The sequence below is a fragment of the Crotalus tigris genome, unplaced genomic scaffold (genome assembly GCF_016545835.1).
Source record: "Crotalus tigris isolate CLP2741 ecotype Arizona unplaced genomic scaffold, ASM1654583v1 scf7180000020588.15403103151:6194809, whole genome shotgun sequence".
NCBI lineage: Eukaryota > Metazoa > Chordata > Lepidosauria > Squamata > Viperidae > Crotalus > Crotalus tigris.
Window position 1 is genome coordinate 2,270,288 of NW_024098092.1, and position 16,796 is coordinate 2,287,083.

The window sequence follows — 16,796 nt, forward strand, 5'->3', positions numbered from 1 at the left end:
TCAATGCCAATGGTGTTGTTGTTATTTTAAAAAAAACAAAGCCAGTTTGATCTAGTGCAGGGGTCTTAAAGTCTTAAAGTTGTCAAGGTCGCAGACCCCTGCTCTAGTAGATTTAAGCCCCCCCCCCCCGCCCTAGAAAGCAGGAGATGGCGAGTTCAAGTCCCGCCTTAGCCATGGACGGAAAGCCAGCTGGGCGCCTTGGAGCCGGTCCCTCTCTCCCAGCCCGGCCAACCCCACAGGGTTGTCGTGGTGAAGAAAAGAGGAAGGAGGAGGAAGGTGCGCAAATGCATCCTATCCCCCCCCCCAACTTCCACCACTTTTTTTTTTTTTTGCCTTGCCTGGCCCTTGCAAACCTTTGCAATGCCCTCTTTTTTCCCCCCCCCAAACCCCCACAAAAAAAGCCAGACAGCCTTGCCCTCCTTTGCACCCCAACCCCCCCCCACCCCCCCAAAGCGGCTGCGCCGGGGCAAGCAAATCAAGCCGTCCAGCGCGGGAGTCCGCCTTCCCCCCGGCGCGATCCAGGCCGCCTTTTGCAGCGCGCCCGGCGGCTCCCCGATCACATGTTAAGCCGCCGCCGCCGCTCCTTCCCTCCCCCCTCCCCTTTGTAGTGTCAGAGGCTCCCCGGTGGCGATCCGGATCCCCCGGGCCGGCCTTGCCCCGCCAGGACCCCCCCCCACGGGCCCCTCCCGCTTAGGGGGCCACCTGTGCCTCGCCGCCCCGGACTCCCTCCCGGCCTTCGGGCGGCTTCGCAGGTTAGGAACCTCTGCCCCCCCTCCCTCCCCCCCTCTTTTGCAAAGGGGTTCTTTTTTTGGGGAGGGGGCTGCACGCACCCGGCCCTGTTGCAAAGCCGTCGGGCAGAGGGGGGGGGAGGGCGGAGAAAAGCCCCCCCTTATTTTGCAGGATTGCAAGCTCGGATGGGGAACAAGGCTGCTTTTTTTTCCCCTCCCCCAGCACCCCCCCTCTGCCTCCCTCACTTTTCCATCCCCCCCCTCCCACCCCAGAGATGTTTTGGAGCGGGGGGGGGAGAAAGGGGCTAACTGGATTGTTATTATTGGCAAAAGTCGCGGGAGACTTTCAACCCCCCCCCCCTTTTGCAGGATCCTCTCGGAAATAGGGAAAGGAGGATTATCTTGGGGTTTTTGTGTGTGTGTTTGTTTTTTTAAAAAAAGAGGAAAAAGGCAGAAAAACAAAGGTGTGTTTTTCTTCCCTGCAGGCTACTTGTTAAACCTGGTTTTTATTTTATTTTATTTTTTTTTTTTTGAAAAATATATATGTTTGTTTGTTTGTTTTTTTCTCAGAGTTTTTCCACTTTTGCCCGCTTCGGCTGCCCAAACAGCCCTCTTCTTCCCCCGAGGGATTTTCCCAAATGGGAAAACTTCCTCCTCTTCCTCGCCTCTCTCGCACCCACTCCCCCACCCGTCCCCCTAATCATTTTCCCCTCCTCCCTCCTGTTTAACCTGGAACTGGATGGTGCATTTTTGAGTTTCCGTGTTGTTTTCCCTGGAATCGGCTTCTTCCCGTCTCAGAAGGAGACCCCTGGATGCATCTTCCTTTTTTAACAACCCTTTTAAAAATAATTTCAGGGCCAAACCTGGAAAATAGTTGCACGGAGGAGGAGCGGGGAAGGTATATTAATGTGTTTTTCTGCAGCTCTTGAGCCTCGGATTCCTTTTTTTGTAGGATTGCAAAGACCCCCCCCCCACTCATTGTTCCAGGCCCCACTGACTTGTTCTTTTTATTTTTTTGTTAACACAGAAGAGGTTCATTAAAGGCCTCCGGCAGTACGGCAAGAACTTTTTCAGGATCCGAAAAGAATTGCTCCCCAATAAGGAGACGGTGAGTATCCCCGGACTTTACGTAACTTGACTTTCACACACACAAACACACACACACACCCCTCTCTTCCTAAAATGCCTTTCTGCATTCCTCCCATTTGCTGTGACGGAGAAGCCTTTTAACCCTCGATGGGCCTCGGGACTAATTTTTGGAATTGTGTCTGCTTGTATAACCCCATCCGGAGTTTCAGATCTGTTGGTTGTCGGGAAGTCTGTCCCTCCCCAAACTTCTGGGATCAGTCCCTGGGTTGGAAGTGGAAACGGAGTCATAACCAAGCCTTTTGCAAAGCCAAAGAAGGAGGAGGGAGGGAGGGGTGACTTAAAGGGCAGCAGTATTGAAAGCTATTTTAGCTGCACCTGGGGGGGGGGGAAGGGAGATCTGGGTTGGGTAGATGTTTCCTCCCCTAAATGTTAAGTATTAACCTTGTGACCTCTAAAGCTTCGCTCCTCCCGTTATGTATTTAAGATGGACAGGGATTAATATTCATGTGTTGCTTATATGTAAAGGTGTAGGTCTATGCGTATGTTGTGTACAGTATGTTTAAATGTGTGTGTACACTTTGAGAGCAAGCAACTAAATTTCATTTTTAATGTGCCATTGTGCCCACAGTAAAAAATGACAATAAAGGTTTGTCTGTCTGTCTGTCTATCTATCTATTTATCTATCTGCTTACCTTTCATCTCTCCTATCTATCATCTATCTATCTATCTGCTTACCTTTCATCTCTCCCTATCTATCATCTATCTATCTGCCTACCTTTCATCTCTTCTATCTATCTATCTATCTATCTATCTATCTATCTATTTGCCTACCTTTCATCTCTCCCTCCTATCTATCATCTATCTGCCTACCTTTCACCTCTTCTATCTATCTATCTATCATCTATCTATCTATCTATCTATCTATCTATCTATCTGCCTACCTTTCATCTATCTATCTTCCTACCTACCTACCTACCTACCTACCTATATCAGATCACAGTTCTTTCATTTTCCTTGATTTGGGGACTGGCAAGGCATGGTTTTGTCAGCTGATTTCAGGATCTGTTCTCCTTTGACCTGTGCAAAGCCTTTCCCCCCCCCCAATGATTTGGATGTAATTTGGAGGGGGGTGCCTGTTTATGCTGCTGAGAAAGAGACCCAGGAAACGCAGGAGATTCCTGGGTGTTTGGAATTAGCCTAGGTCCACTAGTGACTGGTCTGTCAGCCTCTGGAAGTGTTACGTTAAACCGGCTTTAAACATAGGTTTTTCTCCTCTCTTGCCTTTTGTGGCAGCGCAGGCATTTATTGGACTGGACGTCTGGAACATGGCTTGGGGTCGACCTGTTGTCGGTTAGCTGGCCTGAATGGAGGCAGGAAGTCCTTGTGATTGTGACTCATGCTTTTCATTTAATTGAATAACTTGGACCTGGAGGTTTTACCTCCCCGGTACAAAGGGCATCTGTTGAAGCCCCCGTGTTATGACCCAAGCTGTCACGGAGCAGAATTAATTGCAGCTTTGACATACGGATTCTCTCTCTCCTCCCCCCCCCATCCTGTTTCCCCCCCCCTCCATTGGGACGAAACACCTCCTGTAAAGTTGTCCCTTTTTGTTGGTGGTAGGTGTTGTGTCATCGCTGGGCTGACCCACAAACGGTGATAAAGGGTGAGCTCTGTAGAGAATAAGGACACTTTGCATTTTAATGACCTTTCTCTCTTTGGACGGACGGAAGGAAGGAAGGAAAAAAAAAACAAGGCTTTGGAGAAGTGAACCTTACACACACACACACACAAAAGGAAAGCAGTGGGCACGCTTACTAAAACAAAACAGCAGCCCCCAAAAGCTGGCTTGTTTTTTTTCTTCTTCTTCTATTTTCCCCTGCAGCCTTTCCAAGTATATTTTGAGCAGATCTTTAGGGAGGTTTGCATGAAACTAGCAAGCGGGAGTATTTTCAAATTATTTTGACAGCTTTTTCCATCTCGGCTGGGAAGCAGCTGTCGTCCTCGCCAAAGCTGGAGCGGGCTTCGGCATACAGGCCGATGTAAGGACATACATGTCTCTATTGGGAAGATATTGTCCTGGCCAAGCTGAGAATTTTGAACCATTCCTTCTTCTTTTAAAAACAAACCGGGATGGGCTTGGTAAAATGCAAACTTGGTGTTCTGCTTTCAGTAGCCTGCCTTTTTTTTTTTTTTTTTTTTTTAAATGCTTTGAGGCCTGAACTTTATGAGATGCTACAGATCTGAGAGATGCTCTGTTCTGGTGAGTAAGCCCTGACTTTCCCTGGATAATTTAATCCCTGCTTCCTGCTTTCTCAAGTTGATTCAAGACCAAGAGGCGGGCAAGAAACAAGAGCCTCTGTGTTGTGGCCGATGGTGATTATGTTTCAAGGTTTTCAAAAAAAACCACCCTTTGAGGATTTTTTGACCAGGAGATAAACTTAGTTGAACTCCATCCCTGGAGGTTTTAAGGGACAGGTCCATTATTAGACCAGGATAGAAGGAGACGCCTGCCTTGATCAGGGGGTTGGACTAGAAGACCTTTGAGGTCCTTTCCAGACCTGTGATTCTGGGTTCTAGATTAGACCTAGAGAAACTGTTGTTTTCTCTTTTCTCCTTCCTCCTCTCCTCGATATGGAGAGGATGAAGAGCAGGGGTCTTCAAGCTCGGCCCTTGGATGACTCGCGGACTTCAACTCCCAGAATTCCTCAGCCAGGCACGCGTTCAGTGGTTTGGCCCAGACCTGCAAAATTGTATAAAATACTCCCCTTTGGCCGGGCTGGCTTTATTGACCAGGCTTTTAAGGAGCAACAAAGCTGGCTGAATTTATTATTTTTTTTTTCCTTTTGCCATTTTTCTATGGAAAAAAAAAATTTTTTTTTACTTGTCTCCAAAAAAGCCGGTCAGCAGCCGCATATAAGCCTGCTGGGATGGGAGGGGAGAGAGAAAAAAAACTTCTTAAACTCTGTAGTTGCTTTTAATTCCTTCCCAGGTATTTTGCTATGCTATTAGCGGTTTCTAAGCCCGAAATACATTGCTTTCCTATTCTTTCTCTCTCTCTCTCTCTCTCTCTCTCTCTCTCTCTCTCTCTCTCTCTGGGCATAAGAGAGTATTTTTAACTTCTGAAGGAGCCTGCAGCTAGTGATAGAAGTAGAAGTCGCCTGAGAATGTTTGCTTTGTAAATCAAATTTCTCTGAATAGGCACATCTGACAGAAAGTAGAATCTCCCCCTCCCCACCTCCAGCTTATTTCAAAGCCATTTTGTGTGGCTGCGGGCCAGTTCCTGGTGGGCAGGCTTTATTTATTTGTGTGTGTGTGTATATGTGTACGTACACACATATACACATAGATAGAGATAGATAGATATAGATATGCACACATATACATATATATACATATAGGTAGGTAGGTAGGTAGGTAGGTAGGTAGGTAGGTAGGTAGATACATAGATACATAGATATACATAGATACAGACAGACAGACAGATAGATAGATAGATAGATAGATAGATAGATAGATAGATAGATAGATAGATAGATAGATACATAGATAGATACATAGATACATAGATAGATAGATAGATACATAGATAGATAGAGATAGATATAGATAGATAGATAGATAGATAGATAGATAGATAGATAGATAGATAGATATACATAGATAGATACATAGATACATAGATACATAGATATAGCTAGATAGATATAGCCAGATAGATAGATAGATAGATAGATAGATAGATAGATAGGTAGATACATAGATAGGTAGATACATAGATAGTTACATAGATAGATAGATACATAGATAGATACATAGATAGATACATAGATGGATACATAGTTATAGCTAGCTAGCTAGATATAGGTAGGTAGGTAGGTAGGTAGATAGATAGATAGATAGATAGATGGATGGATGGATGGATGACGAATGGGACTTCGTCAAAACGTTGCCAAGACACTTCCAATTTTGTGCAGGAGAAAACCTGAATAACCAAAGACCTACATAGATAGATAGATAGATAGATAGATAGATAGATAGATAGATAGATAGATAGATAGATATGCATGCACATACATACATACATACATATGTGGGTTTTAGCTCAGTATCAAGAGGGGAGAGAGTCCGTGGGGCTTGAAATATCTCAGGCCCGAGGCTTGCCTCCCCCCTCCTAGCTTTGTGCAAATCCCATTTTTTCCCTTGATTTTATCCCCATGGAAGATTGCAAACAGAGAATATTTATTTTTCTGCAGAACAGAAAAACATTCTCGAAAGATGGATGGTGTGCAATCTATCAATTGCATTCTGATCAGGTGTTTTTTTTTTCGGATTCTGATGGAGGGTTCCAGCCCAGGTCTAATCCAGAACACAGAATCCTAGGGTTAGGAGGGGACCTCAGAAGCCTTCTAGTCCAACCCTCTGCCCATTCCATCCTGGTTAAATGCTTGTCCTGTCTTATCCCTTAAAACCTCCAGGGAGGATGGAGTTCACCCCTTCAGTGTCCTTGTTGGGTTTGGATTCCTGGCCCTGCGGTTGGGGGGCCCCCTGTTTCACCCCCTCCCCACCTTTGCCATGTCTCCCCTGCCCCCTATTCCAGGGAGAACCAAGGTCAGGGCTTGTGGGGGGGGGGGGAAAACCGTGGGAGCTGCTGAGGAGCTGGAAAGACACGGCCTATTATGATGGTTGTTTTTGGGGTGTGGGGTGGCTGGCCCCTCCACCCAGGGCGGAGGCAAAGTCGGCTGTGCATTAGAGGTTTTGCAGACCTTTCCTTGCAGGCTTTGCCCCCCTCCCTTTCCCCATAAATAGCCGGCCTCTCAGCTGGTGAGTATAATCTGGCCTTACATAATCTACCCCTTCCCTCGCCTCCTGTCCAGAAGGACGCCTCTCGCCTGCCTGCCACGGCTGCTTCACGTGGCCTGCAGCGGATCCCATGATCCCCTGCTCCAGCCTAGCGGAGGGGGAGGGCTGCATTGGCCGGTGAACTGGAGTTAAGGGACACCCCCCCCCCCGCTTCTTGCCCCAGAATTTCTTCCACCGAAGACAAGGAGGGTGGCTGCAAGAAATCCCTAGCCCTTGGGGTCTTTCTCCGTGGAGCCCAGGTTGCGGCAGAGGTTTACCCAGTTCCTGGGCTTGCGCAGAGTTCCCCCCACCCCCCAACCTGGACATGCTGGGCAAGCATCTCGTTTTACTGTAGCGGCTGAGGCTGAAAGATGGTTCTCTCTCCCTCCTTCCCTCTTTCTCTTTCTTTCTCCCTCCCTCTTTTTCTTTCTCTCTTTTTCTCTTTCTTTCTCTTTCCCTCCCTCCCTCCTTTTCTTTTTCTTTCTTTCTCTCCCCTTCTCTCCCTCCCTCCCTCTCTTTTTCTTTCTTTCTCCCTCTTTTTCTTTCTCTCTCCCTCTCCCCCTCCCTCCTCCTCCCCTCTCTCTTTTTCTCTTTCTTTCTTCCTCCCTCCCTCTTTTTCTTTCTCTCTTTTTCTCTTTCTTTCTCTTTCCCTCCCTCCCTCCTTTTCTTTTTCTTTCTCTCTCTCTCCCTCCCTCCCTCTATTTTTCTTTTTTCTCCCTCTTTTTCTTTCTCCCTCTCCCCCTCCCTCCTCCCCTCTCTCTCTCTTTTTCTGTTTCTTCCTCCCTCCCTCCCTCTTTTTCTTTCTTTCTCTTTCTTTCTCTCTCCTTCTCTCTCCCTCCCTCCTTCTCTCTCTCTTTCTCTTTCTTTCTCCCTCTGACTTTTTCTTTCTTTCTCTCCCTCTCTCTCTTTCCTCCTCCCTCCCGCTCTCTTTTTCTCTTTCTTTCCCTCTCCCTTTCTCTCTCTCTCTCTCTCTCTCTTTTTCTGTCTTCTCCCCCCCCTTCCAGCCTTTCATAACTTGCGTGCTCTTGCTCAGCCGCTCAGTTCCTGATGCACCCGAAGCCGAAATTTTCCATTAGGCTGGGAAGCGGCTGCCAGCCAACATAAACAAGCCGGCTTTCTTTTCTTCTCTCCAGTTGCAGCCCGTCCTGTCCCTGCCAGCCAGCCAGCGCTTCTCCTCCGTGGATGTTACAGTGGGGGGGGGGGGGGAGGCAGGCTCTGCAGGCTATCCAGACTCTTCCCTTGATGCCATGGCCTCTTTTTTTTTTTTTTTTTTACTTCCTCTTCCAATTTTGGGCCTGGCAGAAAGTTCCCCCCCCCCCCAAGCGGTGCCCTCTCCTCATTGTCTGTTGCCCCAAAATGCAAGGGCCTGGATATTTTGGGGTGGGTGGGAACTAGCATCCTAGGAGAGCTGAGGTGGGTCCTGCCAGCTTGTGAGCCTTCGTCCTATTTTAAACCCCTCAAAATTCATTCTCTCTCTCCCTCTCTTTCTCTCTCTCTTTTCTCTCTCCCTCTCTCTCTCTCTCTCTCTTTTCTCTCTCTCTCCCTCTCTTTCTCTCTTTTCTCTCTCCCTCCCTCTCTTTCTCTCTCTTTCCTCTCTGTCTCTCTTTTCTCTCTCTCCCTCTCTTTCTCTCTCTCTTTTCTCTCTCCCTCTCTCTCTCTCTCTTTTCTCTCTCTCTCCCTCTCTTTCTCTCTTTTCTCTCTCCCTCCCTCTCTTTCTCTCTCTTTCCTCTCTGTCTCTCTTTTCTCTCTCTCCCTCTCTTTCTCTCTCTCTTCTCTCTCCCTCTCTCTCCTCTCTCTCTTTCTCTCTCTCTTTTCTCTCTCCCTCTCTTTCTCTCTTTTCTCTCTCTCTCCCTCTCTTTCTCTCTTTTCTCTCTCCCTCCCTCTCTTTCTCTCTCTTTCCTCTCTGTCTCTCTTTTCTCTCTCTCCCTCTCCCTCTCTTTCTCTCTCTCTTCTCTCTCCCTCTCTCTCCTCTCTCTCTTTCTCTCTCTCTCCCTCTCTTTCTCTTTTCTCCCTCCCTCCCTCTCTCTCCCTCTCTTTCTCTCTCTCTTTTCTCTCTCTCTCTCCCTCTTTTTCTCTCTTTTCTCTCTCCCTCTCTCTCCCTCCCTCCCCCTCTCCCTCTCTTTTTCTCTCTCTTTTTTCTCTCCCTCTCTTTTTCTCTCTTTCTTTCTCTCTTTTTCTTTCTCTTTGTTTCTGCTGGTCTAAACTGCAGGCAGTCTGTGACTTATAACCACGACTGAGCCCAAACTTTCTGTTGCTAAGTGAGGCACTTGTTAACTGAACCACTGCACTTGTTGAGTTAGTAACCCGCTGGTTAAGTGGATCAGGCTTCTCCATTGACTTTGCTTGTCCGAAGGTTGCAAAAGAGAATCACTTGACCCTGGGACGCTGCCATCGTCGCAAATCTGAATTTTGATCCCATGAGCCTGGGATGCTGCAAGGGTCAGAAATGTGAAAAACGGCCATAAGTCATTTTTTTTTTCGGTGATGTTTTAACTTCCAACTGCCACTAAACGAACGGTTGTAAGTCAAGGACTTCCTGTAATACCAACAGGACTCGGCCAGTGTTGTCAGTCAGCTCAAGCAGGAGACCGTATACCATTTCAGGCAAAAGTGGTCAGAACGGAGGACCCCGACCCATTTGGGGAGGAGGGTCGTAGCCTATACTGGCTGGTCTTGGTTTAAGTTCCCTTAAGATCCCTCCCAGCCTCTGTTCTTCTGCATTCAAAATCTCATGGGTGGACTGCCCAAGTCGGCGATGGCCGTGCCATTTGGGGTTTCAGCTGGGGTCCAGATTCGGCCCAGAGCTCCAGAGCGTTCTCGATCTCTCGGCTCTTCAGCCACTTCTAGGAACATCCTGCCGATCTGGAAACCCGTGGGCTTGTACAGTATGTCCCTGAGCTGGCCCCTCTTCCGTTGTGTATGTGGCCTGTAAATAGACAAATCAGCGTTTAGCGGGCAGGAAACAGAGTCCTTCGTTTGCAGTAAAGATCTGCCTTTCAGTTGGCTTGTGGTTCCCTCTGCCTTCCCCCTGTCAAGTTGAGAACTCGGATTGCTTAGAGATGACTACGTTCCCCAGGGTTCTTTGCGGCAGTTCGTCTTGAAGAGGAGCAGAATCTCAGGCTTAGCCAACATTTTACAGACAGACAGACAGACAGACAGACAGACAGATAGAGATACAGACAGACGATAGATATACCAGAGAGAGAGAGAGATGATAGATATAGATATAAAGAGATAGATGATAGATAGGTAGGTAAGTAGGTAGATACAGACAGACAGACAGACAGACAGACGGACGATAGATGTACCAGATAGATAGATAGATAGATAGAGAGAGAGAGAGAGAGAGAGATGATAGATACAGATATAGATATAAAGAGATAGATAGATGATAGATAGATACAGACAGACAGACAGATGATAGATAGATAGATAGATAGATAGAAACAGAGAGAGAGAGAGAGATGATAGATATCGATATAAAGAGATAGATAGAGAAAGAGAGAGAGAGAGAGAGATACAATAGATAGATAGATAAGATAGATAGATAGATAGATAGATAGATAGATAGATAGATAGATAGATAGATACGATAGATACGATAGACATACCAGATAGAGAGAAAGAGATGATAGATATAGGTATAGATATAAAGAGATAGATAGATGATAGATAGATAGATAGATAGATAGATAGATAGATAGATAGATAGATAGATAGATACGGACAGACAGACAGACAGATCTCCGTTTCCCTGGCCCCCAAAGGTTGGGGGACTCTGAAGATGGAGTCCCATGGTCCAAACCTGCCCACCCCAAGAAGCCCACCTTCTCCTTGCCATAACGCCCATTCCCCAAGCTACAAAACCAGGATCCGGCTTTCTTGCGCCAACCCCCTCTTTCCCCGTAAGCGCAAAACCGCCCAGGTATTTGTGCTTGCTGGCTCTGCTTCCTAGTTAACTGGGGGGGGGGTGTTTGAGACCTCTTCCGTGTTTGCTTTCCTTTTGCAGGTTTCTTGTGTTTTGGAAGCAAAATGTGATTTCCAGCACGAGGGAGCCATTAAGAGATTGCCTCTGATCCTGACTCCCAGCCAGCCAGCTACTGCTAGCGCAAATTTAAGGGAGGATGGGTGGGAGATTTTGACAGCTTGCTAGGCGACTGGTGGTACTGGGATGTTGTCATATCCTAAAAGTGGTACAATGGGTGAAAAGGTTGAAAAGCCCTGCCCTACACTCCTGCCCAAGGCGTTTGGGGAAGACGTTTAGCTTTTCTCAAGAGCCGTGCCGGATGCCTTTGCCCTGGAGGTGACACCAAGGCCCCCCCCCCCCCCACGCCGGTGTCCTCTTCATTTCCAGCATATAACAATGTCTGTCTTTGGAAAGAGCCATCAGTGGCTTCGCAGGCTTGGTTTGCAATTGCTCTTTCGTACAGTTGGTCTCCAAGATCAGAAACACCCACAAATAAAGCCACTCAGCGTGTGTTCATTAGCTTCTCTTGCAGGGCACCGTCCTGATCAAGGACATAATAAGTTTGTGGGCTTCATTAGCGGCCAGCGAGGAGGGGATTTCGGAAGACCTGAGCTAGCGGCGTTTGCTCCTGACGTGTGATTAAGGACTTTATTGATCTGGCCGTCCAAAAGGAGGGTTGCTATTATCCGCTGCCATTTGATGTGTCAGAAATTTCCTGCCCTGCTTCAGAAGCAAAGAATTCTTGGGTTCAAGCCTTTCAAGTTTATTTTCTTTTTTTTAAAAAAAAAAAAAAACCCAAACGGGAAAGAAACAACACCACCGGGATCAAAAAAGAAGGACCCCGTGTTAACGCTCTCTCGTCTGCCTCTTTGGATTTACGCTGCTGTTTTGAGAGGACTTGGAGTAGAAATCTGATCTGGTTCCCCTTTTATCTGCAAGGCTTTTAACTAGAGCGTGCAGGCTAATTCTTCAGAGCAGGAATGAAAAAACCAACTTGCAAGTCAGTGTTTACAGCTCTCGTTGCCGTGCTAACTGCCAAATTGAAAAGCTTCCTCGGGAAATCTGTTTTAAACGGGAAGAGATGAGACAACTCTGTGTGTGTGTGTGTGTGTGTGTGTGTGTGTGTGTGTGTAGGTCCAGCCTCCCCACCAGAAGCTCAAGATGGCATGCAGAGAGCATTTCCTACATCCATGTCAGCGATAGCCAGCGGACGACATAACCAACTACAGTATAAACATCTGGCAAAAGGCGCAGAATTGCAGTGGGCGAAAGGAAAAAAAAAAAATCTATTGTGTGTTGTGCTTTTGGAGGATTGCTGTATCCCGAAGATGGTATTTTTTTCCAGCTTTCCCCATGCAAAAAAGCAAGATGGGGGCAAATGTCTCCTCCCAGCTCATTTCTCTGTTCCAAACAACCCTCTTTATTATGTAGTTTCTGGAGTCTGTGGGTGTGTGGGTGTGCTGAAAAATGTCCAAGCTCAGTTGTGCTGCTGGGGGATATATGACTTCTGAGGGATCCATGGTGCTCTCTGAGCTTGGTGGTTTTCTGGCAGACCTTTCATTACCCAACTAGGTAACGTTATTCTCCAAGGCGCCTGAAGGCAGGACAAGAAGCAACGGATGGAAACTCATCAAGGAGAGAAGCAACCTGGAACTAAGGAGAAACTTCCTGACAGTTGGAACAATTAATCAGTGGAACAACCTGATTCTAGAAGTGGTAAATGCTCCAACACTGGAAGTTTTTAAGAAGAGACTGGACAGCCATTTGTCGGAAATGGTATCGCTTGGATGAGAAGCGAAACGCCTTCAAAGAAAAACAAGACAGTCCAGTTGCCTCGTGAAAAAGCATCTTTGGGCTGAAATGGTATAGGCTTTCCAGCTTGAGCAGGGGGGCTGGACTAGAAGACCTCGGAGATCCCGTCCAGCTGTGCTACTCTCTTCTGTTCTTCTCACATCATCCTTGATGGAATGCATCCCGGGTTCCACAGTTGGCAAAGGTGTGAAACCAGAAGAAGTCAGACATAAACCTGGTTGAGGAACAGCATCTCTGAAGGTGCAATGCCCTCCATCTGTAAGGCTGTCTTGGGTCAGAAAAGGTCTTTTGACGTTCAGCCTTGGAGAAGTTCTCGTTTATACCCAACTTGCAAGACTTCAAAGGAAGATAAGATGAGGCCGTCTCCAGATAAGGCCCAAGGGGAACATTAGGAGTCTGTCCCAGCTGAAAAAACCCAAGAAGGATGATGATTTGAGTTAAAAAAAAGGTTGTTTTGTCTGCACAAATGTGTTAGGAAGCCTCCTTTATTCTTGTTTCCCAGAGAAGCTAATTCTCCTGGCTCCTTATTTTTCTTTGTAGCTGTCCTCTCGTTGTTAGGTTCTGCTTGGAGGCTTAATGTGGTGTTTCTTCCCATCACACACACACACACACGCGCACACACACACACACACACACACACACACACACACACACACGTTGTCAAATGGAGAATAAGCAGCAAGCCCAGCCTGATGGGCTCCCTCCTTTTGTTGCAACACAACAAAATTCTCTTTCTTTTCCAGTTGGCTGTCTTCTCATCTCTCCCCTATTATGGCAAATTGTTATCAAATTGGAGTCTGTCTGCCCTTCCACCTCCTGCATCTCACGTGACCTCATCCATGGGCTCTTCTCCGGAAAAGCTGGGATGGAGGGTAGCTATGGCAACGGGGACCACAATTTAGTTACCAGTATTAAAAAAAAAGAAAATAAGTCGGAATATATCTCATCTTTGGTTTTATTTACTTCGCCTTGCCCCTCCCCCCCTTTCACAGCCCCTGCTGCGCTGTTGGACGTTATCCTGGGAATTGAAATGCTCAACTTAAGGAGGCCAGCCCCGTGCCTGTAGTAACCCCTTAGTATCTAAAAAGGGGAGGGCTGGATCTGCATTTAGAAAGCGTTTTATCTCTTCGTGTTGAAGAAGAACTTGGAAGCGGTGGTCTGGCGTCAGGGATCGGTCCGGAAATAGACCTTGAGCTATTCCTTAGCAATATGGAGTCTAGACGACGTGGTCTTCAGCTTTTGAGTTGTCTTTAGAAGAGGAATAGCATGCTTCTAGTCCCTGTGGATGGGCAACGAAAAAGGTTCTTTCTAAAAGTAAAGATGGTGAGCGTTCATCTTGGCACACTTCGCAGGAGCGGAATACATTAGGGGGTCTTGGGTCTCTCCGCGCTTGCTGGTTTTCTCGCAGACATCGTATGACCCAACTAGGTAGCATCATCAGTGCTAGTAAGGAACGGGCCTTGCTCTCAGTTTATCTTCTAGTGTCTTGCCCTGGGGTGGCCTTAGAGCAGTGTTTCTCAACCTTGACAATTTTAAGGCATGTGGACTTCAACTCCCAGAATTCCACAGCCAGCATTGCTGGCTGTGGAATTCTGGGAGTTGAAGTCCACATGCCTTAAAATTGTCAAGGTTGAGAAACACTGCCTTAGATGGTCTTTGGTTGGGCTGTTTACTGTTGCCTCGTTTGGCAGTTCCTTGACCAGGGTCTTGCTTACTTGATTGTCGGTCTGATGTTAATCTTGGGGTTAATCTCTGCTTATCGGGGTGCTGATCGTTGGCGAGAGAGGAAGGCGTTCCTCTGTTTCCTACCTCTTTAGGAGATAACCTGCCCAGCAACTGCTACTGCCATCTGAGGGAGGGGGGAAGAAATCTCCACAGAGGTTTAATGGGGATGGGTGGGGGACCCCTTTAGAGACCCCCTCTGCTGTACAACAGAAGAATGAATGGCCCTTGGTGGCTTTAAGTGGCCTTAACCGCTTAGCCTAAACCAGTTAGCATCAGATGGGAGATTACCTGGAAGAGCTAAAACGAGGGTGGGGGGTCTTCAAACTTGGCAACTTTAAGGCTTGTGGACTTCAACTCCCAGAATTCCTCAGCCAGTCATTAAGCAAACCTGTTGTCTTTGCTTGTTGGAAGCTTCCTGTGAAGGACTCCCGATGGCGGTCATGTGACCCCGGGACCCTTGCCCACTGCAGGGTCCTTTAAGGACGGTAAAAATTGAGGCGCTTTTAAGTTACATATATTTGTAAGTTGCAACTGGGAGAATCTGTCCTCCCTCCCCTGGTGATGTGAGACTAACTCGCAGGAACTCCTACTAAAGATTTACACCCTGATTTGCATCAAGGCTTGGTGAGGCTTTCCGCCTAAGCAAGAGGAATTAAAAAAAACACCACCACCGATTTGCAACTTGCAATAAGTGTTTATTATGACAAGTGTAATCTAGTTTTAATTAGCAAGGTGCCTGGCAGTATGTTGCTTACTGCTCGGAAGCAATTTCTCTCCCTCCCCTTTCATAATGAATGTCTCTCTCTCTCTTTTTTTTTTTTTTAGTAACTTACAGCTTTGTTTTAATGCCACTGAATTATAAAGACTCAAGATTAGCCAGGCTGGCCTCAAATGCCAACAGAAGCCTTACATCCCGCTAAGACACAATTATGGGGGACCCCTCAGACCACAGATGAAGAGCTTAGGCTGCTTTTTACTCCTGTCTTGCAAAACAAAACAAAAAAGAACCAAAATTTTTCTTTTAAATTAATGGGATCCAATTCACATCATCGGCTCATGCTCCAGAGAGACAGGCGTGAAGGCAGTTATACGAAATAAACGTCTCGTTTTCCCCAGCTGTATTACACTACTCATGTTTCCCCCCCCTAAAATAAGACTGGGGTTTATATTCATTTTTGCTCCAAAAGATGCACCGGGGCTTATTTTGGAGGAAATACAATACTAAATATGTCCATCTGGCTGACAATCTTAATTGGGGCTTATTTTTTGGGGGGGGAGGCTTATATTATGAGTGTCCTGGAAAAAAAATCACGCTAGGGCTTTTATTTTTCGGGTTGGGTCATATTTGGGGGAAAACACAGTAGATAATTCCATTGCTCCAGGAAAAAAAAAATAATAATTTAGATTGAATGAAGCTTCCCCCACCCTTTCTCTGTCAGCCATTAGCTGCCCTCCATGAAAAAAAGAGGGAGGGGGGAAAAGCATTTTCTCTTAACAGCCTTCCCCCCCTCCCTCCCTCCCAAATGGATTTCCTTCCATCTTCTGCCATTCAATTATCACCTTGGGAAACCCACACAGATATATATAACTGATGATCCCTTCAAACAGCCTACCGTTCCGCACCCCCAGCCCTCTGTTCCCGTCATTAAATGTAACACTGCTAGCCTGCATTATGTAGGGTGACCCTGATGAGCTGCCACTTCGATGCCTCAACCCAGATAATAAGATTGCACAAATCTGGAAGGGCAGAGAGGGGTGGGGGGGCAAAAAAAACCCCAACACGTTTACTTAGGAAGAGGCACCGCTGGAGGAAACCCTCCCCCTCACTTTGCAAAAAGCTGGGATTGGGCTTTGGGTAGTAGCAGTGCCAAATCCGAACACCACCACCCCCTTGGCAAAAATTTTAGCAAATTCGAAAGAGTCGCAGCGTTTCCGGGGAAGTCATCCCACTTAGCCTAACAGGAGGGGGAGAAAGAAACAGGAGGATTTTGCAAATGCTTTGCAGAGAGGCGAGCCTTTCGGGTGTTAAAGTAATAATAATAAAGATGATGATGATGATGAAGAAGTAGTAGTAGTACTAGTAGTAGTACTACTAGTAGTAGTAGTAGTAGTAGAAGAAGAAGTTGGAAGGGACCTTGGAGGTCATCAAGTCCAACCCCCTGCTCAGGCAGGAAACCCTATACCATTTTGGACAAATGGCTGTCCAGTCTCTTCTTAAAAACCTCCAGTGTTGGAGCATTCACCGCTTCTGGAGGCAGGTTGTTCCACTGGTTAATTGTTCTGACTGTCAGGAAGTTTCTCCTTAGTTCCAGGTTGCTTCTCTCCTTGATCAGTTTCCATCCGTTGCTTCTTGTCCTGCCTTCAGGTGCCTTGGAGAATAGCTTGACTCCCTCTTCTTTGGGGCAGCCCCTGAGATACTGGAACATTGCTATCATGTTTCCCCTCATCCTTCATTAAACTAGACATACCCAATTCCAGCAGCCTTTCCTTATATGTTTTAGCCTCCAGTCCTCTAATCATCTTTGTTGCTCTTCTCTGTACTCTTTCTAGAGTCTCAGCATCTTTTTTTACATCGCGGCGACCAAAACTGGATGCAGCATTCCAAGTGTGGCCTTACCAAGGCCTTGTAAAGTGGT

General features: G+C 46.9%; 1 protein-coding gene across 4 annotated transcripts in view; it reads left to right on the forward strand.

Annotated features, from left to right (window-relative positions):
* Nucleotides 1-16,796, forward strand: part of RERE (arginine-glutamic acid dipeptide repeats) — a 163,162-nt gene that overhangs the window by 130,760 nt on the left and 15,606 nt on the right. For all 4 annotated transcript variants that reach the window (XM_039367500.1, XM_039367499.1, XM_039367502.1 and 1 more), the window contains one exon: nucleotides 1,756-1,836. In XM_039367500.1, the coding sequence (XP_039223434.1) occupies nucleotides 1,756-1,836 (81 nt within the window). The remainder of the gene's footprint in view (nucleotides 1-1,755; nucleotides 1,837-16,796) is intronic.